The following is a 22,613-nucleotide window of genomic DNA, read 5'->3' as shown; positions in this document are numbered from 1 at the left end:
AATTGTCTTATTTGGCGTTGAACTATGATTCTGAGCCGACCTGCATTTTCAGTTTCCAGATATGAGTCGAGATACGAGACAGACGAAATTGTATCTTTAGTTTGCTTTGCCTCTTATTCTTGTTCAGCCTGGATAGATGTAGTCAACATTTTCACCAAATGTGTATAATCTATAACCATGAAAGGACATTATCTTTATACCGAAAAGTTAACTTAAAGGATACATAGTTTTTTTCTCCGTTTGTCCTGAGATGCTTCTGTATGAAAGCTGCATCATTAGAATAAAAGAACACTCGGAACACAGTTGAAAGGCAGATTGTTTGTTGAGATAGCATAAGAGTCTTTTAACACATTAAGTTATGGATGCCACACACCTTACTGGTACAGTACCTATATTTAGAATTTTTCAAACTTGAAGCATGGCAATTAAGTCGCTAATTGTCGTAGTTGTTGCTCAATCTTTAGATTTTATGTTATGTTTTGCGGACTCATCTTTTCATTGTATTTCGTTTCTTAGTTTTGATTGTCCCCATAGTATTATAGCCTCTTTTTAAGTTTCACAATTGCCACGATGTCTTGTCCGTCAGGTGGGAAAGGGGTTTTCTGCCATCTTTGGTTATTTATTTACATCAGAAATATTCCGTCTAGATCAATATTGAAATATGCAACTATTGCGACCGGAAGTTTTAGGTTATGGTTTTAATTTTTATCATACAACATGCAACTATCATCCACCTTAGTACATTCCAAATTTTAACCGCCTAAGAACGTTTGTACCTAGTTGTCAGAAATGATGTATGTATTTAGAATCACATAAATGTCACACAATAGTAAATGTCCGAAGCAATGGTGTTGGATCTCCGAATTTTCGCAAAGTTATGTATAAGACTTCATTGCTTCGTTCAAGGTTTGAAAAATGAGACTATAAAATATATCATTTGTTCATTTAAAGAAAATTTGGATTTGCTGTAATTGACAAAACCATTCGGATGTTTAGGTCTTTAACTTAGTACTTTCTTTGGCCTTTTTGAGCATCACATATGAACCTTGTGTGGACATTATCTTAATATTTTATCTTTGAATAGTTAATTTTGTAGTTTTATAATGTTTAAAAGTTTGAACCCTGTTCTCTTTTTCTCGAATTTAACATTACGGAAAGGTTAAAGCGTAACCAGTTTTTTTCTTGCTTGAGCAATATAACGTGCGTCACATTTGGAACAAGAACTACTTGGTTTTCTGGTTCTTTTTTTTTGTCTTGTTTCAACGAAACTGATATTCTTATTTTGGATTTTAATACATTTTGGCTTCGAGCATCACAAGACGTTAATTGTCGAAATATATACGTATGTGAGCTGTAAAACATATTAGAATCAATGTGATTGCACAATAATAGATTATTGTTGCAAAGAATTCCATTAGAACAATAACCACATTGTTGTGTAAGTTGAAACGTTTTGCTTTAACATACGCGAATATAGTATATCGTGTTGCTGTATTGTATGTCGTGTTTTGCGCACTACCTTTATGATACGCAAACAACTGAACGCCGTTGGTCTAGCTGCATTTTGTCGTTTTGCAAACGTGCATTTGCGTACTCTTAAAATACTATAACTTTTCTACGTGTTAATGTTATGTAATGATTATCATGCATCGCCTTTTACAACAAAGTGTTTTATTTATACGAGATTGTGTGTTCAAAAGTTTACACGATCTAATGTTGTCTTTTTAATGAAAAGTTTTACATTATATTATTCCACAAAAATCGATCCTATACAGAGCCAACTTTGTTTTTCATTTCATCTGAAATAAAACAAAATTAAACTGTTAATAGAATGTTCGAATAAAGGAATATTGTATGCAACATTTCAAAAATAAACTAAAAAGAAATCTTCTTTGGCATTCAACATCAAGACTGATCAACAAATTCGTCACTTTCGGAAAGTAGTTCATGGTTGCAAAAGCTGGCATTTACAACAGTGTTCTACATTTGAAAATGCCTGTACCAATTCAGCAATATGACAGTTGTTGTCCATTCCTTTGATGTGTTTTATCATTGGATGTTGTCATTTAATAAGGGACTTTCCGTTTTGAATTTTCCTCGGAGTTCAGTATTTTTGTGATTTTACTTTTCCCTTGCATTTAGATATTCGCAAATGATATCATAAAACATAGGACCATTCATATACGTTTACAATTTCACCTTCAACTTGAATTTTGTCATACATACTCATCTACAAACTAAACTTTACGATTTAAAGTAAACTAACATTACTTCTGTTTTGTGCTTGTATAATACAACGTATAATACAAAGCTTGGTGTTTATATGTTACATGCATATTCTAATGGAAACATTTTGTTACATCACATAGGCGAAATGCAAGACAGATGCTTTGTATGAAAGCAATATGTACAAATGGATTACTTTGAATGTGGCCAATGTCTTGTATAAAAAAACACCTATCAAAATGTATGCAAAAAAAAAATATGCTGTTCAGCATCGAGGTATATAACGAAAATTCAATATTTATAAAATGTGCCAAAACTTATCGATTTAGTGTTTTGGTTGATCATTTTATCATAACTGCAATACTTACACAAATAGTTGGTACGTTGAATACGGTTGGGTCGTGTATTCCTTTTGTGATTCCCATGTAAGTTACTGTTGTCTTCTTACTTCCCTCTGTAAAAATACTTAGTGATATGATACCATGTGACTTTCATAAAACTTTTAAATCTAAGTTACAGAGTTCAGTTTCACAAAAACATCTTAAGACTTCAGTTGATTATGAATGTACTCTAGTATTCGTAACTTATGATGAATTTTAGATTTTTTGTAAAACTGATCACTGATTTTCATTGAATTTTCCTAATAAGAATTTAAGTCTATCCTATAACAGTATGTCTCTACGTACGATACGATCTATGTTTCTGATTGCTATTAAAACAGTTGTTGTGGCTATGGTGTACATCAGTCTTGGCTCTGTCTCATATGCCATTTCAGCACAACAAATTTCTCAATCGCGTACTGTGAAAGCAGATTTTGATCTGTATTACCAAATGCATTTGTTTTAGCAATTGCCAGACTTTTCTTTAACATTAATCAACAGATATAGTTATTTTGCTAAAAATAAATTACGGAATATTCTACTCTGCAAATAGTTTCGGAGTTTCGGACCAGCTGCACCATGCCTCCAGGTGCGGGAGTTTCCCGCTGCATTGAAGACCCATTGGTGGCCATCGGCTGTTGTCTGCGCTTTGATCGGGTTGTTGTCTCTTTGACACATTCCCAATTTTATTGATACACACACTTGTATCGTCAACAAAACATTCACTCGTTTTTTAAACTGATTTTCGAAATGTAAACAGAATTTTAAAATAATGTAAATTCTCTACCTCCGATCCAGTTTGGACTTTCTGTATCTGTCATCAAAGGAATACAGCCATCGTCAACAACTTTAAAGAAAAACCTCGTTCCTGTTATATCCATATACTTGTAAAGTGTTGCATTAACTTTTGTCATTCCAGTGCCAACATATGACCTTGACAGTATCTTATATCCCACTGAAATAAAATTAAGAAATCACATTCTGTAGTACATATTAGAAATTAGTGACTATTACTTGGCATAATTATTCCCCAATATATAGAGATGAATAGATATATCGTTTTAGTATGTGAACTCGATTTGTTAACGATCGTCAATGCAATTAGGAAAGACAACATTTTTATAAGCTAAGTAAGAATGATTCATCATATTCAGATGAAAAATGTCATTTGAAGTAATTCAATTTGTTGGGACAACTTTTTTAAAAGGATTATTTCCGAAGAAAAAGCCAACATTTTAAAGTATTAGGAATAGAAAACATGACAGAACAACTGATGAAATAGCATGTGGTACATTTAACTACTGAATCTGTCAGATATGCCTATAACTTACAAGACTTCGTTTTCTTCTTGGGAGATAGTAACCATGATCAAAACTATTTTTATAGTTGTATTTGTATGAGGGGCCTCGATGGCCGAGTAGTCTAAGGAGTTTACCCACAGTATCACAAGCCAGTCAAACCCGAGGTTGTGAATTGGCAGGTGCGTTGTAATTGTCAGTTTTACTGTCGACGTTTAATGTTGCTCTCGGGCACTCCGACTTTAACAACCAATAAAACTGACCTCCAAGAAATAGCCAAAAGTGCTGAATCGATTATGATTGTAGGAATATATGATGTGTTATCTTACAAAGGCATTCATTTTGCAATCAATTAAAACATATATAAGATTTGAAAAAAAAACACTTGTTTCTGAAACTCCAGCATGTACAAAAAGCTTGCAAGGACAAGAATATAAAAAAAAAGAAGACAAACATAATGCTTGTAACCTGTCTTTATAACCCTGGGCGAGTAGTTATTGCGGACTTTTTCAAGTAGTCACTTTTGATACTGTTGAATAGAGAATATATCACTGCTCAGAATGAGCAATTGATAATACTTAATTTTGATTGTGTCGATCATATTTTTAATTTCTTGAAATCTACATTGCACTTACTTGGTATACATGCTAATTCAACAGATGTTGTGTGGTTCAGTGTTATACATTTATTATCTTTTATAACGTACTCTTTATTCTAAAAGATAAAATATCTTCATGTAGACATCGAGTCCCTCTTTAAAAGTTAGTTGTCAATGATCAAATTGGCAATACTTTTGTTCAGAAATACATTTACGTTAGAAATAATATGAAGAATGTGTAATACAGTCTATGTATGTTGGCGTTTGATTTTTTTTGCACTTCAGTGTTCTTGTTGTTCCCTTTTTCCCTCTTGTAGTTGAGGTGTTTTTCTAGGTTTTTAGTGTGTAACCAGGATTTGTTTTCTCTCAATCGATTTATGACGTTTAAACATTACTTTTATTTTTCATAAAGAAACAAAACAAACTTTGCCACGGTAAACGTGTTGTGACTGGATCTTTGAATTTGTGATTTTAACGTTTTTATTTTCAAAAAACCTTGCAAGACCTTTCATGTCGTAATATTTGATATCCGTTTAATATTTAAAGTGTTGGTGTTTTACCTTTTAAATTTATTGATTGTAACTTGTCTTTTTCTATCTCTGTTTCGACTTCTATCAGCTGGTTTATCTCATGTGTAAAGATGAATTAATTGATATAAAATGCGACATACAGTAACTTCTACAAAAGCGTCTTTCAATCTTACTTAACGCAATACAAATGAATTTCAAAGATAGTAAACCTTATTGAAATCTTGGAGGACGATCTGTTCAGTCAATCCACTGTTGGTATTGATAGTTTGGTTGTAATATACACAACCTTTGCTATAGTCAACAGACGCCGACCTAGATTCCTACAGAAAAAAGAAAAATCATCAACATCAGTTAAATTTTTATCTGCAGAATTTATCAAGAATAGTCAAGCAAATATCTTTACAGTTGACTAAAACAATACGCCCCAGGAACAGAATATTTCTCTTAGTAGAAATAGACAGCATTAATATAGAACTAAAAAAAAATGATGTGGTTCGATTGAAGATTGGACAACCTTCCATCATAGACCAAATTATGTAGATGTAAGCAAGTGCTCCTCATAGTACGGCCATCGACAATGAGCAAAACTCCAATTTGAAAACACGGTTTAAAAGGTTTGCCTCATTAGATCGACACAAAGCACAAACAAACTAACAAAATAATAAAGACACAATGTACTCATCTATAAGTGTATTCGCAGTTATTGAAACTTACTTTGCGCTTTAGATCTTAAGCAACCGTGGCAGAAATCTTTCGAAATCTAATGAAGAATAAGTAGATTTGCTGTTATGTCAGTAACTGTTAGTAGTCCTTTGTTAGTTTGTAAGTTTGTGTATCATTGTCATTTTGCTTAGTTACTTTTGCTACCTATTCTGACATCGGACTCGGATGTCTTTTAAATTGAGTTTTACTGTGCGTAATGCTGTGTGTTTCTTTATTCTACATTGACTAGTACACATTTTTTATTTAGGGGCCGGTTGAAGTCCGCCTCCAGGTGCTGGATTTTCTCGCTGTGTTGAAGACCCATTGGTGGCCTTCGGATGTTTTTGCTCTTTGTTCTGGATTTTGTGTCTTTGACACAATCCCATTTTCAATTCTCAATTTTATTTTATACATAGCCACTTAAGGCCGAAATAATAAGAATTCCACATTTTTTTACGGATTGATTCACTTTCATTTGTTGCTACGCACACTTATTTCTTTTGTTAAAAAACAATTTTAACTATTGTACACATCTGTGTAATGCATTACGAATTGCAGAATATTAATTTTCTCTTTTAATGCCAGGATATTCGTTTTTTGAATTCTCCTAGTCCTCTTTCCAAAAATCAAATTCAGCCATTCAATTATCCAGCAGTTGAATAAACAACAAATATATATATACTAATATATATATACGAACCTCTTCATACATGACAGATCCATTGTTTAGTGTGTGAGAAGATGTTTGGTATGTCCATCCTTCCCATTGCTTTGGGAAACAACAGCATAAACCAGAACAAAAAAATGAAATAAAAATCAAGTATCGAAACATTTAAACAAAAGTTAACCGTATATCCAGATAGAAATGAAATACACCTGTACGAATTTAAACGTTATCATATATATATATATATCAGCAAAAATGTTTGATATTCTTTGTTATTAACAAAGATAAGATATTAATTCAATGGACTTACATTGGACATAAATGAAACATGTTTCTTGCAAATTTTGCTTTGTTTCAAATGTGTTGACACTTCTGCCTTATTTCACGTTTGCTAGATGTTATATTAGAAAGTCGTGTTAGACTATTAATTTTTTATTTCGAATCATAGTGACATATAAAGAAATATATGTTTAATACCTAGTTAAGATTAACGTCATATAATATAATGTATAACTTTTATGATCTTAAATTTATAAAATAAATTATATCTATTATTATGGCAATTCTCTTAATTCTCCTAAATTGATAACTAATAGTCTCATGATTGGCAATTTTTTAATCATAAAATGTATTTATACTGCACTCGTTCTATTTGAGCAGTCAAAATGCGTTGACTGTATATTTCTATGCCATATACAGTCACTGACCTGCTATCACTTTTCCTCATGAATATTTAAATAGAAATTGTCGAAATTATATTTAATTATTCATACGACCTTTTCAACCTGTTCTTGTTTCTAATGTAAACAACGATGCGTTTAACGACTCAAACTTGTTTCTTTTGCAATTTTTGGGAAAACATATTTCACTTATTAATATTTTTTTGTTTGCAACCTATAAATCGTTATGTTTTATGTTTATTGTTGATATTTTAGTCTGCAACGAATTCGTTCACCATTGATTGCGGTAATGATGTACATTTCATCGTGTTTTATATTTCTCCGTCTGTGTGATATGAGGCCTTTTTAAAAGGGGATTTTTCCAAATATTTAAATCAAATAAATAACATTAACACAATAAACAACAATTGAAAATGTTTTTTTTAAAGATTGCAGTATAAAAACAATAATAGTGCATTGACTTGACATATTAACGATATAAGGATTCGGCCCGAAACGGGGAAAATGCTCGGCACAGCCTCGCATTTCCCCGTTTCTAAGCCTCATCCTTATATCGTTGATATGTCAAGTCAATGCACTATTATTGTCTATGTATCCTCCTCAAGAATGACGGTTTTAACTTGGAGTTATTCATTTAGGTATACATGTAAACATGGTACATAGATCTAGTACTGGCAGTGCCCACTGTATCCTGAATCTAGACATGAAAAGACTTTTTTAAAAATCGATGACGTCTCTTTTTTAAATACGGATAACATCCATTTCATTTCCGTTGTTTTTTTCAGTTTATAATTTTTATAAAAGGTCACTATTGAGAACAAATAAATCAACGAAAAATGCACTTGTGGAAGTTCAATGTTGCATATGTCAAACAATAGAACATTAAGCTGATAAGCGGGATAATTTTTCTTAATACTGGTTATTTTATTGATGACTTTTACCAGTTATTAGATTTTGGACAGTTGTACGGCTGTTTCTGTTTACCAGACATTCTGTAAACGAAAATTTTAGTCTGTGGAATGGGTTTATTATTAAGATTCGTAAATCGAACAGTTAACCTCAGATATGGTAATGTAATCCACTTTAGAACCCTCGGAAATTCCAGAAGTATAGGAAGTACATCTAAAGATGATGCAGCAAAAGAATCATCACCAGCCCAGAAGCCTGATTTGCCTGATTACAATACACCTATTAATGTAGAATCTCACAAGTTGACAAGGCCAAAGTCAAAACCAAAAACAGTTGCTCCCTCTGTCTCTGGAAAATGGATTGGTCTTGATGCTCTCGCAGAAAGGACAAAGGTGAGTCTGCAGATATGTTTAACATTAATATTATCATGAGTATGCTTAATCTATATGTCAACCGCATAATGTCAACATACATGTATATGTACAGTCAATGACAGTCAAAAAATAATAGTTGACATTCAGAATGTGTATGCAATATACTTGAAGCAAATCATACACTTACTTCTTCTTCTTCTTCTTCTTCTTTGGAAGTCCACCCTATCTGCATGGTCACCGCATTTAAAAATTTTGTTTATTTTTGAAATTGCGTTATTTAAAATTCTATCTACTGGTTAAAATTTAAAAAAATATTAACAGAGTTAGAATAGGATAAAACTAAAAATTAGTTAAAACAGGAACTTGTATGTACACTATACATTTAAAATTATAAAATGGATAAAAGTAATCTTATCAGTTGTTTAAATTCTCTTACAATGTACAACAGTTCAGAAATTGTGGAGTATTACCAGTACGGGTAGGGACTTATTTTTATGGATGTCTTAATCCGTCTAGATGTCAGACTGGTCGACAGTTGTCCCAGTGTAATAAACACATGCTGTGCAATATCCAAGTGGAAGGTCGTAAATCAATCTGTACCAGCTTGATTAGAATTAAATTTTACCTGTACAGATATATTAGTATTTATGGAGGATAGATAAATGAAAAATATTGTTTTGTATTCAAAGAGAAAGAATAAAAATTAAAATTAAATATAAGAATTAAAATTAAAATTAAATATAAGAATGAAAATTAAAATTAAATATATTAATTTTATTTTTTTTATAATTTGAAAAAGAAATAAAGACGATTTTTAACAATATATTGTGTTGCCAATTATTTCAATAGTTTTGTGCCAATAAACTATTTTGTATTTGTATTTGTAAAACGTAAATATTTCATCTAATTTAAAATAATAAGCCTAATAACAACCAATGCAAGAGTTGACTGTTTTCAATAGAAGTTTAAATCAAATTGTTGAGACTTCAATCCCGTAAATTATACGAGTTTTCGTTGATGGTTATATTATTTCCCCCTTTTAACGTCCTGTTCCTTTATATGTTATTATTAGAAACTCAATTTTAAGTATAAGGCCAACATATCGTATTTATAAAATATGTATAGGCATTGTGAATTAAGTTATTTTCCTTTTGATACAACTTTCCCCGTAGGAGCCTCTACATCTATTCACACCTGTCAATCATTTCTCGCAAATGAAACATTTTAATTCTGAAAAAATAACAAAAAAATGCATAAACAAAAAACACATTTTTACATCTAATTTTTATTATTGAGCGTTTTCAAAATGAACTGTATACATCTAGATGATTACCAACATCCCCTTTGATAATAGAACAGACATTTGTTACAAAAATAAATATGACACAGTAAGCATATAGTTTTTAAATGAAATATAAATTCATGTATACAAATGTACATCACTTGTGAAAACAACCCTGGCTTCTATACAAGTTTTAAGTGCTCACAAACCTCCAAATTTCCCACAGTTGTATCCAGACCATACATCCCAAACATAAATGAACTGTTTCTGCATTTACCTTCATTAAGAATGCTCACATCAAAAATTTGAAAGCCAGGTATGCATAAATACTTTTAGAAGTACACAGAATAGGATCAAAAGTGTTCTTAAAAATATACACAATCATGACAATAAAAAATGATAACACATTCTAGTTACAAAATTGTTACTGATTATTTGTTATCATTTGGGACAATTACATCATCCATTTTCTCTAACGCTGGGCTGGCCTCTATGAGAAAACCAAAAGAAACCAATAAGAAGTATTGTCTCGGATTTGTTTTCTTTCTGGTTTGCTTTGTTTCTTAAATAACAGTACTTAAAGTTCAAACAACACTTAGGCACCAACTCACTTTTTTACCTCGAAACATGTAGCAAAAAAACGTTTAACAAATTAGATACAAATGTACATGTAAATTGTATCATGGCATACTAAATTTAAACTTTTCCCATATGGAACAATATAAGTAGTTATTTCATATTATGTTCTAAAATATCAATTAAAAACAAATGATTAGCTTTATCTTTATGGGTCCCCATTTATCATTGAACTAGAATATGTGCATTTACTATAGGGGTCATTGATTCCGGACACGTTGAAAGAAATGGAAAATGACCCCGACTTCAAACTAACAGCTGAGAAACTGAAAACCTTAGGCCAAAAACAAATGACAAAAGAAGAGAGAAAGAAAAGACAAAGAGCACTTGATGACCTTGGTGTTCCAAACTTTGTTCAGTTCTGGAAACAAAAGTCAGAGGAAAAGACAGGTATGACCATTGAATTCAGAAACTTGTGTTTATTGTAGGTAAATTTTGTACAGACTTTTTATGAAATACAGTGTTGCTTAATGGGTTAATTGGTTTAAACAGTTTACCCATATAGCAAAAACAATCAATCTGTATAAAGATTCTGGTCTGTGGGTCAGTAAGTTCTTCCTCCATCTGTCCCGCTTCAGGTTAAATATTTGGTCAAAGTAGAGTTAGATGAAGTTGAAGTCCAATCAATTTGAAACTTAGTATACATGTTCTCTATGATATGATCTTTCTAATTTAAATACGATGTTTGACCCCAATGTCACGGTACACTGAAAATAGAAAATGATCGTGAGAGTGGGGCCTCCGTGTTCTATGGACGCATTCTTGTTTATATATATTAGACCATTGGTTTTCCCGTTTGATGGTTTGAGACGTGTCATATATTGGGCCCTTTATAGCTTGCTGGTCGGTGTGATCCAAGCTTAAGCCTCCGTGTCGGGAGACCGTTCTTTTCACCTATAATGGTTTACTTTTACAAATTGTGACTTGGATGGAGAGTTGTCTCATTGACACTCATACCACATCTTCTTATATCTTATTAGTCAAATAAAGGTATTGTGTTCCTACCGTTACATGTTTGTCTTGCTAGCAGGAAATGATATGTGTATCAACTCTGTTAGGATCATAGATATAGGAAGATGTGGTGTGAGTGCCAATGAGACAACTCTCCATACAAATAACAATATTTTAGATATTACATCATTGTGTTTATTTAATTTGTCAGGAGTTCGACCATCAACCCTAACAAGAAAGCCTTGTGAACAAATGCAAATTAACATAGGCCTCTACTGTAACCAGGCTTGTAATCACTGCCACGTGGAATCATCGCCAAAACGGAAAGAAATGATGGACCATAAAACAGCTGTCAAATGTATGGAGATCTTGGAAAACAGTCCGTCTGTAACAATACTGGATTTAACAGGTAAAACCATTTAAATGAAGTGGTGAAATAATGAGAGCTCCCTTATATATGAGAGAAAGCTACGGTTTTAGTGGTTACATTTTTGGATATGCTTAACCCCTAGAGGTTGGAAATAGTAAAGATTCAAACCTATGACGGTTGACAAAACAATACATTTCAAATGATTTGAAGAAAGAAATATCAAAGCGGGGATCAAACTTTAGATATACAGTTTGGTTCAGTTCTATTCTCTTTGCGACACTGTCAGAATAATCTGAAATAGAACTGTTCTAAACAGTTCTCGTAATGTTATAGGGTGGGATCTGTGAGCTATCCAAATCTGTTTTAGAGTGGAATTGTCAAATAATGTTCAAAGGTAAAAGTCAGAATCTTTTCTAGGTAAGAACTGTCCAAAAACATTTTTTTACGGTGCATTTGATGTAGGTTTGGTAGTAAAAATATGATTTTAGTTTATTATTGTTTTCATTATTTTCAGAAAAATTGAATGAAATAGATGCCTTATATATACTGTAATACAAAACAGTTATCTATTTTAAACTAAGTACATGTGCTTCGAAAATTAAAAGTGATGTTTAGACAGAAGGCAAGTAAATGTTTGAATATAAATGCTATATGAATGTATACATGTATTCAAATTTGCTCAGTGGTTGTCGTTTACTAACTATATACCATTTAGCTAAAAATTCAAATATTTGACTCTTGTTTCACTTTCTAACTGCTTAACTTATTAATCCTATTCATGCCGGCAGGCATATGATGCTGATACCCGGTCTCTCAACTGTTATCTGTCCTTTGTAATCATCTCCATTTCATCCCAGGTCTTTCTCATGCTTTTACATTCAGTGTCAACTGTCCTTCTTCTTGTTTCTTTTTTTGGTGATGTTATTCCGGTCTTCATTAAAGTACGTCCTATTCTATTTTCTATGCTCATGTTATTATAGTAAAAATATATTATTAAGAACATAGCGGTAAGTTAACAATTTCTACCAACTTTATTTTACCATATATTTGCCATTGAACGTACAGCAAAATAACCAACCAGTCGGTATGCCATGAAAAATGGGATGTTTTTTGCAATCCATATATAGTCATATCATGCCAAATGATAATTTTCGTCTCACAGGTGGCGCCCCAGAACTAAATGCCGAATTCAGATATCTTGCAGCTAGAGGGAAAGAACTTGGTCGAGACGTTATTGTGAGAAGTAATTTAACCTCTTTGTTAGAACCAGGTAAATTAGAGTTATTCCACTTTCACTATTAATCATACAAAGAACAGTGCAATGTGTTGAACATTCTCGATCTATGAGTTTGACTGTCTTTTTGGTATCTTTCGTCCTCTTTTAGATCATCCTCATCCTCATGTCAAGCAATAGTTTATTAATATACACTCAAGTTCGTCGGTGTGCATGCGTATATTACCAATACTTGTCAAGAAAACTGTTTTATCAAAAATTAAACCATGTCTGTTCTAAATAAATTGTCTACATATTGAGAAATAGGATGATTACTCTGATTCAAAATATTCCTGATTTTTTTCTAGAGATCTTAAACAAGTAAATGTTTAAGCTTTAGCTCATGTTGCAAAATGAAAACATTATTGTCTCTTTAATAGTGCTCAAAGGTACTTTGGTTATTATATATTGATTTTGTTTCATTATTGTTACAAATGTTCCACACTTTTAGTGAATCTAAGACGAACAAGAGGAGAAGGTCACATTTATAAAATAAATTATATCTGAAATAGATCAAGTTATGAATCTGTCAAAGAGTTAAACAGAAATTTCTTAATCACAACTTCACAACAACAACTCCTCCACTATACTTGTAAAAAGTGTAAATTTAAATGTGATAGAAATTGTTACTTAAGTTTGTGTATAGGATCTGTGATTAGATGCATTTGTTTCCTTAATGGTAAGCAAGTACAAAGTCGACTCATAACAGTAATTATTTAACCCCTCATAATCATATTGTTCAGTAATTCTTGTTTTGCTCTTCCTAGTTTAATAATGATTGTCGTTTAGGTCAAGAAGATACTGCACAGTTCTTCGCCGACCACAAACTGCATGTTATAGCCTCACTGCCTTGTTATAGTGCTAAAAATGTCAACATGCAACGTGGAAAAGGAGTATTTGATAAGAGCATCCATGCTTTACTGGTCCTCAACTCTTTGGGTTATGGTAAACAGGATGACTTGCAGTTGGATTTGGTTTACAATCCATTAGGTAAGCTCAAATTTATCAGGGGCATAATCTGTCCAATTTATTAGCATAGTAAAACATTAACCAGAATAACCGAAATTCCAAAGATGTTTCAGAATGTACAGCCTTCACCCCCTGGCCTGTTCTATGAAAATTTGAGTGTGAAGACTGATTAACAATGCATGAACTCATAATAAAGTTTAAGAATTGCAGCTGATCAAGATGGCAACTATACATTATGTTGACAAAACATATTAATTTTTTTTTGAGATCTTGACATTTATGCTATACTGTATTACTAATCATGTCTGTCTTGTTAGACCTTAATCGAATCAAAAAACAAAATCTGTAAGCAAATCAATGTAGGGGAAATATTTTCGAATGGGACCATTTCCCTACTCTTTTTGGTATTTTTAAATTATTAGCAAACATGTAAGTTGAATTCGAATTTAGACTAGTGTAATTAATGAAAGACAAGTCTACAAGAAAATACATTATATATACAAAAATGTTCTATGAATCGATGCACCATAGAACGAAAGTACTTCCAACATTTCTATTGTAGGTGGATTTCTACCGCCACCACAGGTCCCGTTAGCAGAGAAATACAAGGCGGAACTAATGGAACATTTTGGAATAGAATTCAAGCAGCTGTTCACCATGACAAATATGCCAATCAAACGTTTTGTTGATTTTCTTTACCGAAGGTATGATATATTAAGAAGTATTTATAGATATATTATCTTAATGATCTTGTTGATAAAAAAATAATGTAATGTTAGGCTATATTCCTGCATAGTGATGTAAGAGGAATGTTCTGTGATCTAAGCAGTTGACCATACTGTACTGACATTTTCTACATTTTTCAGGGAGTTTTGAGACCTTGGCCCTTTAAGTATTGTTCCAATACCACTTGTTAGCGAACCTTCTCTGGTACCATTTGACACAAAACTTGCATACTTGTAATAATTGTTTGCCATCATGTGAAATGAATCATTTTGAAACGCAATTTAATTCAACAATTAATATGGACTAAAGGACATTGACCGTTTGTTTATTATTGTTACATTGACACCTTCAGAAAACAACCCACCTGATCGTTTGACAGCCATTATATGTAGTTAACCCTATTTTGAGTTGATAATTTTACGGGAGTTATGGGACTTTAACCACTTTGTTTTAATATTGTGACATTGACACATTGTAAACTCAAATTTTCCGAGACCGTATGACACAAAGCCTCCATACTTTGCAGGGTTGTTTTGCATCATATGAAGATGATCATATTACAATCTCATTTTGATTTGAACATTATTTTTGGTGTAAATGGACGTTTTTAATTTTGTTCACTATATCACGATGTCAACTTATGAACGCAAATCCTTTGAGATCATTGCCAGAAAATCCTCATACTTAAAAGGATTATTTTAAACCACATGTAGTTTATCACATTATAGCATCATTTTGATTTGTCCATATTTACGGGAGTAATCAAAGAACGTGTTTAAACTATTGTATCACAATGACGTACCTTCCTTCTCTGACATAATTTGACGGAAATCTCTCATACTAAAGACTTGATATGAATGTTTGCCGTCACATGTACTATCATTTTGAGCTGAAGATTTATACAGTTCTTTTGGACTTATAACATGATATTTTGACTATCGTACCACAATGCTACATTTTGAACCCCATTTGTTTATCATTTACACATCATCGAGGAACATGTCGTTACGATGTTCGTTACGATGTAGCAATCTTGATATAAAAAGCTTTTATAAATGCAAACAAAATGTCTTGAAATGTATGATCTTTTTTTTTTAAATAAGCATGATCTTCTTCATGTTATACGAGGGAGGGACGAAATATACCATATGGTCATTCATACTTCAAAAATTACGCTGACAACATCATGGCAAAAAGAAACGAAAAAGACCAAAAACAAACAATTGTATACATAACACAACATAGAAAACATAAAACTATTAAGCAAGATGAACACCACCAAATACTAGTGTTGAACACTTGCGCTCTGGAAGGTAAAGCTGATTCGGTTCTAAATGCGGCACCCATCATGTTGCTCATATAAGTACAAACCCTGTTATAAGTTTAATTCAGTAGTCCACATTCGAGGAAGAGTAGACGGGACTTTGGTTACGATATTTCCAACATATGCGTCGTCATCTGTGATAACAGATAACAGATATGCATTCATGGTCCATCAACTCGTGATGGCATCTTTAATATTTTCGCAGAGATTATGCCACCTTCACCACTTGGAAGTCGTGGTTTAATCGCTTCCTTGTGTACACATGATTTATATTTCTATTGGATTGAGATACTGTTGGTTTTAATATACGATTGTATATGATGTTCACTTTACACTAAAGTTTTGAAAACGTTCCATATTAAAACAACACCAAAAATGTTCAAATCATCATTATGGTAAGTAATGTGTCAGCATATAAGGGGATAACAAAATCTGTTTTTGTTTCATATCAAACTATATTTGGTATCCACAATATATATAAAAAGACCATACAAATAGTCGTATTTAGTTCATTTGTTTTTTTAATACTTGTTATTTCCCTTTACATATATAAATTGATTTTATAAAATTGTTCTACTATATTTATTTTTTAATTTGGATATGAATGTCCTTATTCAAATTTTGATACACAAAAATTAGACAAAATGTACCAAAATTGTATGTCTATTCCAACTTGGGCATTTTAAAATTGGTCAGTACTAGAAATACGCTATAATATAATTAGAGCATCAACGAATTAAAATGCGAAGCTGTGATTTTTTTTTAATGTGATAAAAAGAATTGAAACCTTTTATTTGAATTACCCTTATGTGAAATAAATGATATATGCTCATAAGCTATATAAACGGTTCAGACTAAGTAATCCTCAGGATTGTCAAATTCGTGGGAAATGCAAATGCGTGTCTGTAGGAGAATATGAGTTTCAACTATTATACTTAATTCTTACACAGATGACGATGGATATGTTCCAATTGTCGTAAAAACAAACTCTTCCCCTTTCCCAAGAATGTGAATTACCGAAAAAAAATACCATATCACCGGTTTTTTAATTACACAAGCAACAAGACGGGTGCAACAACTGGAGCAGAATCTTATTACCATTCCGGAGCACCCGAGATCACCCTCTATTTTGGTGGGGTTAGTGTTGTTAAGATCAGTCTTTGGTTTTCTATTTTGTTTTGATTGTTATACTGGTATTGTTCGTCTGATTATTTATTGTTTTTTTTAGAAGTGGCGTTTTCAGACTTACGAATTTAAATCTCCTTTTGCCATCCTTGGCATCTTTTTTTCATCAGTTGCACATGCCAAAATCTAATTGGTATGACAGATTACATGTATTCCGTCAGTAATTATTCAATTTTTATATAATAAGATTATTAGCTTTTCAAGAAAATGTGCGAAAGTAAAACATGTGTTTTCTTTTGCATGTAAAAGGAACGAGCTTAAAGACTATATGGAGTTACTTGTAAGAAACTACAACCTAGACACAATAGATGGATTAATGTGTAGAAACCTAATGAACATCAACTGGAATGGTCAAATCTATGACTGCGACTTCAATCAACAACTTGACTTACAGTGTCAAGGACAATCACAAAGTAAGTTCAACATTTGAAATATGTCTTTGTATATATACATTTCGTCTTAGACCTATTCCAATTTGTAACATTTTGTCTGTATATATAGATTTGGATGGCTGGTAATGTATGACGTACCAGGTCTCGCTCCTTTTAGAGTTCATGCCATTTGCTCAGCTTTTGTTTGTAAACTTAGTATGTCACTTTTAAGATAAAGGATGCTACAGATACAGTTAAGTCGGCTTCATATCTTGACTTACATCTAGAAATTGACAATGAGGGTCGGTTGAAAACAAAACTTTACGACAAAAGAGATGATTTAAGCTTTCCAATTGTGAACTTTCCATTTCTAAGTAGCAACATTCCAGCAGCGCCTGCATACGGGGTATATATCTCCCAATTGATACGATATTCCCGTGCTTGCATTTCCAATCATGATTTTCTTGATAGAGGGTTGCTGCTCACAAGGAAGCTTTTAAACCAAGAGTTCCAAATGGTGAAGTTGAAATCATCCCTTCGTAAATGTTACGGACGCCATCACGAGTTGGTTGACCGTTATGGAAAAACTGTTTCACAAATGATATCGGATATGTTCCTAACGTCGTAACTACAATCCCCTTCCCTTTCATGAATGTGACCTACCGAATTAGACTATTTACCGGATTTGTAATCACATAAGCAACACGACGGGTGCCACATGTGGAGCAGGATCTGCTTACCCTTCCTGAGCACCTGAGATCACCCCTAGTTTTTGATGGGGTTCGTGTTGTTTACTCTTTAGTTTTCTATGTTGTGTCATGTTTACTATTGTTTTTCTGTTTGTCTTTTTCATTTTTAGCCAAGGCGTTGTCAGTTTGTATTGGATTTGTGAGTTTGACTATCCCTTTGGTATCTTTCGTCCCTCTTTTAATCGATTTAAAGATTAGAACATCGGTTAACTACTTATGAATTGTTCTTAAATTTTGATTAAGACAATGATATGTCTAATAACTTTCAGTTGAAAAAAAAAATCACACAATAATAATAATCTTCCAAATCAATGTTTTTATTATGCTTAACAATGTGATAAGGTTTTGAACTATTATCTTTTGCTTATAGCACATTGAGTTAGTCTGAAAATGTACTCAAAATAATACTGGTAGAAAATTATGAAATGTTTTACCAAGTAATATATATTGATTTTAGATAGACTGACTGTTTGGGACATCAGTTCATTAGATGAAATGGCAGATGTAAAGATTCGTACAGATAACCACTGTTTTGGATGCACTGCGGGAATGGGGTCTAGTTGACAAGGGGTAACTGTCTAAGGTAATTGTTTGTTTTAATGAGATTAGTTTACCCACTTAGCATCCACAGTATTGTCTCAAAATTATTACTTTAGACAATTGCTGGTTTGCATACGCAATTGCTTCGCATATTTTAAAAGATGCTACCTGTAAGAAATTATATCATAACTTCATGCTTCCAGTATGTGTATACAATATTAATCGGATCAAATTTGTCAAATTATATTTGTAAATACCAATTGAAGAAATTACTCTGTTTTTTTATTTAAGCATTTGTAATTTACATATTTTCGTACATGGTGATTAGTATTGTAAGTCTAGCATTTTCCTACATAAAATAATGACAAAAAAGTACCAATTGTAACATTAACATAGATATGACATTGCATAATCATCTCTTCATTAGCATAAGCGTTAAACTGTAGTTTAAACATGCATGTTACTCGTGAATAAACGAAATGGTAGGTGGGATATACTTCACTGAATGAGCAGCACATACACAAAATGAAATTATGAAAGACATCTTGAAGATAATTGGCTATACCATATTTTAGCTCCACGTTATCTAGGCAAATTGTTCAAAAGAAAACACCAATGTTTTTTCTCAATACCAAATGCTTTAAAGCACACATACACCATTTATATGCAAGTAAATGAAATACACACTTAGTTCACTCCCAGTTTTTGGTGGTGTTCGTTTTGCTTAGTCTTCAATGTTGTGTCTTTTGTATTATTATTTGTCTGTTTGTCTTTTTGTTTTTGGCCATGTCATTGTCAGTTTGTTTTCGATCTATGAGTTTGACTGTCCCTCTGGTATCTTTCGCCCCTCCTTTATAAATTACAACCTTCACAAGACCATTTTTAACTCAGGGAAAAACGCTTTAATTTGCTTTACTCCTAATCTTTCTAAAGTTTTTCATTTGATTGGTTTCAGTATTGCTTAATATATTTGGAAGCTTTTTCAATTAAACAAGCTAAAAAGCTTGAAAGAAATATGCTATAAGAAGGCTGAAGGCTTGAAGAATTCATTGTGTTGTGGTTGGTGTATATAAACACTCCTTTCTCTGTTCCCTTAATACTTTCGATAAAAGAGAGTGTCTTCATTTTAATTCAGTTACATAAACTTCTGGCTTTATTTGTCTTTGGACTTTTTGATCTGTGCGTCACTGACAAGTCTTTTGTTCCAAAATAAGCGTCTGGCGTACAAAATTGGAAGCCTGATTTCTTTGATTTTTTTCCAAATCTACTGTTTACATCTAGATGTATATGTTACATAGTTATAGATCTGTAGATGTGACTGGAACTATTATCATAGTCTCTGTTGCTTTTAACAGCTTAAAGATAATCTAGATTATTTAGAATATTGTGTAACTTTTCTTGAAATATTTATGTCTTACTTTAAAATGTTTTTTTTCTTTTTCAGACCAGAACCTTTGATGGATCTGTTGACTTAGACAGTTGATTGATTTTCTTTGAGATTATACATCGTAATGCCACAACATTGATTTTATAAACCATTAATGTAGTTGTTTTTATACCTTTTGGTCGGTCAGTCACAACAACTGTTATATCACTCAGTATTAGTATTTCTTCTGATCAATTAAGTATGTCAAATCATTGATTATGAGTAAAAAAAGTGCCCAAATAATCACAGGATGCCATTTGGCCAACTTTTTCCATTCCAGTACAAAGAAAAAACTTTCAATTTTTTTTAAGCTTGATAATATCCGAAATCAGTAAGCAATTTAAAAAAAGACTTTGGATAAAATAGGACGAAATGCACTAATAGGAAACTACTGTTTTTACTTAGTTTAAAGGTAAAAAATTTAAAACAAATATTCAGAATTTGTAAAACTTTATTTTTATGGCCAAGTGAAGTCCTTCAGGCACCCAACTCTTAATAGACTATGTCATAAACCAAAAAACAACAAAATGCAAGTACAGATATAATGTTGTGAACTTGGCAAAGTTAGAACATAGTATCTGATAGATTAATGTCATTAAACCTCTAATATATCACCATAAAGTGTTTGGATAATAAATATGTGTATCTGTTCATGAAGTTGTCTAGTTTAAACCATTGTTGGTAACTATATGACTGATGCTTAAAAGATATATGTACTAGTTATAAAAGAAGCACTTTGTTTTATAAAGTGCTAAATTAAGTATGGTGCTTTTTTAATGTGCTGTATTGTGTATGTTGCTTTATTGATCATCTGAAAATAACAGCGTTCACTCATATGGACTACCTGTCGTCATGTGTTAACATCGAAATATTTTCATTTTTTCTGTCATAAACCACTTAACGGAAACTGTTCTGACATGTGTTCAGGGAACGATTTTTTCACATCTCATATTTGATGTTTTACGCTATAATTTCTTGATGTTTTTAAAATAACCGAACTCGTCTCAATGTGTTTAGACAAGGCACACATTCTTTAAGAAGAACTTGTCCTTCCTCTGTCATTGAATAGGAAAAATCAAAATCTGAAAAAGTAAACTATCATAAACTGTTAAAGTGCATCACTTAATAATTTTCAGTAATTTCTGAGATCCAATTTGAGAATTTTAAATTGCATAGATTATGGATATCCACATCTTCGCTAGACAAAGGTTATAAACGTCCCTCCTATCCAAGTGGAGAGGAATGTAGTTGATCGTAACCCTTGGCTATCTAAGATGGGATATCGGTCACCTGTTTCTAGTCTGCAATTCCCATCACACCAGAGAAAAGAAATAAAACAACCTTGAACATTCTATAACACGATTTTTGCATCTGTTATTCCATCTCTGTTCATAAAAATATAAATGTTTGAAGAAGAATAACCACTTCTTTCTAAACCGAACGGATCATATATATCCATTAACAAATAACTTTGTCAAACTATGTCAAACGACAAAAGTCTTTCAGGGAATACTTAATTTTTTATTTTTTTGTTTATCTAATTATGCTTTATATAGTTGTTGAATTACGTATATGACTGTAAGAATATCTACATTGTATATGCTTTAACTTAATCATTATGTTTTGAATAAGATCGTTCCCTGTCAAAATAATTTTTATTAATTTCTAGTCTAGTAGTGGCAATATTCTTCTATAATATATCGAAGACCTTTCTAGTTCATGCTTTTTGTGTTTATATATGCTTAATGCTTTTGTTTATATTGGATTAAAAAGTTATGAATTCTTTTATGACTGCAATTGAGATATATATGATATATTGATTATAATAATGCTTTTATTTTGTTAATTCATGTCCAAGAAAAAATAACAAAAAAATAAAAAATTACGGTAATTTAGATTTGTGACATTTATTTTCATTCCTGGAGTTCCACAATACTTTACACTAACAGCTAATTTGGTGACATAAACTATCACCAAAAAACAAGGATAAGCCATAACTGTTCCTAGTGGAGGATCGAAAAGGGGGTGCAGGGGTTGGGACCAATTTCTTTTTAGCTCAAAGAAAAGAGAGGGACGAAAGATACCAAAGGGACAGTCAAACTCATAAATCTAAAACAAACTGACAACGCCATGGCTAAAAATAAAAAAAGACAAACAGAAAAACAGAAAAACAATAGTACACACGACACAACATAGAAAACTAAAGAATAAACAACACGAACCCCACCAAAAACTAGGGGTGATCTCAGGTGCTCCGGAAGGGTAAGCAGATCCTGGTCCACATGTGGCACCCGTCGTGTTGCTTAAGTGATTACAAATCCGGTAAATAGTCTAATTCGGTAGGTCATATTCATGAAAGGGAAGGGGATTGTAGTTACGACGTAAGGAACATATCCGATATCATTTGTGAAACGGTTATTCCATAACGGTCAACCAACTCGTGAAGG

The 22,613-nt window shown here is 32.2% G+C and overlaps 2 protein-coding genes across 2 annotated transcripts; one reads left to right on the top strand and one right to left on the bottom strand.

Moving 5' to 3' along the window:
• Window positions 1-2,554: 2,554 nt before the first annotated feature.
• On the bottom strand, window positions 2,555-6,542 carry LOC139480984 (ependymin-related protein 1-like). The gene is made up of 5 exons (XM_071263986.1): window positions 6,435-6,542; window positions 5,242-5,352; window positions 4,540-4,618; window positions 3,394-3,561; window positions 2,555-2,680 (listed from the first exon to the last, which is right to left on the bottom strand). Exons 1-5 carry the CDS (start codon window positions 6,444-6,446, stop codon window positions 2,568-2,570), a joined length of 483 nt encoding a protein of 160 aa, XP_071120087.1. The 5' UTR covers window positions 6,447-6,542; the 3' UTR covers window positions 2,555-2,567.
• A 1,322-nt stretch (window positions 6,543-7,864) lies between these two features.
• Window positions 7,865-21,936, top strand: LOC139480983 (uncharacterized). The gene is made up of 9 exons (XM_071263985.1): window positions 7,865-8,382; window positions 10,480-10,672; window positions 11,445-11,642; window positions 12,766-12,873; window positions 13,666-13,866; window positions 14,408-14,549; window positions 17,330-17,493; window positions 18,658-18,783; window positions 20,185-21,936. The coding sequence occupies exons 1-8, from the start codon at window positions 8,101-8,103 to the stop codon at window positions 18,762-18,764; spliced, it is 1,395 nt and encodes a 464-aa protein (XP_071120086.1). The 5' UTR covers window positions 7,865-8,100; the 3' UTR covers window positions 18,765-18,783; window positions 20,185-21,936.
• The last annotated feature ends 677 nt before the right edge of the window (window positions 21,937-22,613 follow it).

The sequence above is a fragment of the Mytilus edulis genome, chromosome 7, assembly GCF_963676685.1.
Source record: "Mytilus edulis chromosome 7, xbMytEdul2.2, whole genome shotgun sequence".
NCBI lineage: Eukaryota > Metazoa > Mollusca > Bivalvia > Mytilida > Mytilidae > Mytilus > Mytilus edulis.
Note: the sequence above shows the minus strand (reverse complement) of the source record. Positions and strands in the feature narration are given on the sequence as shown.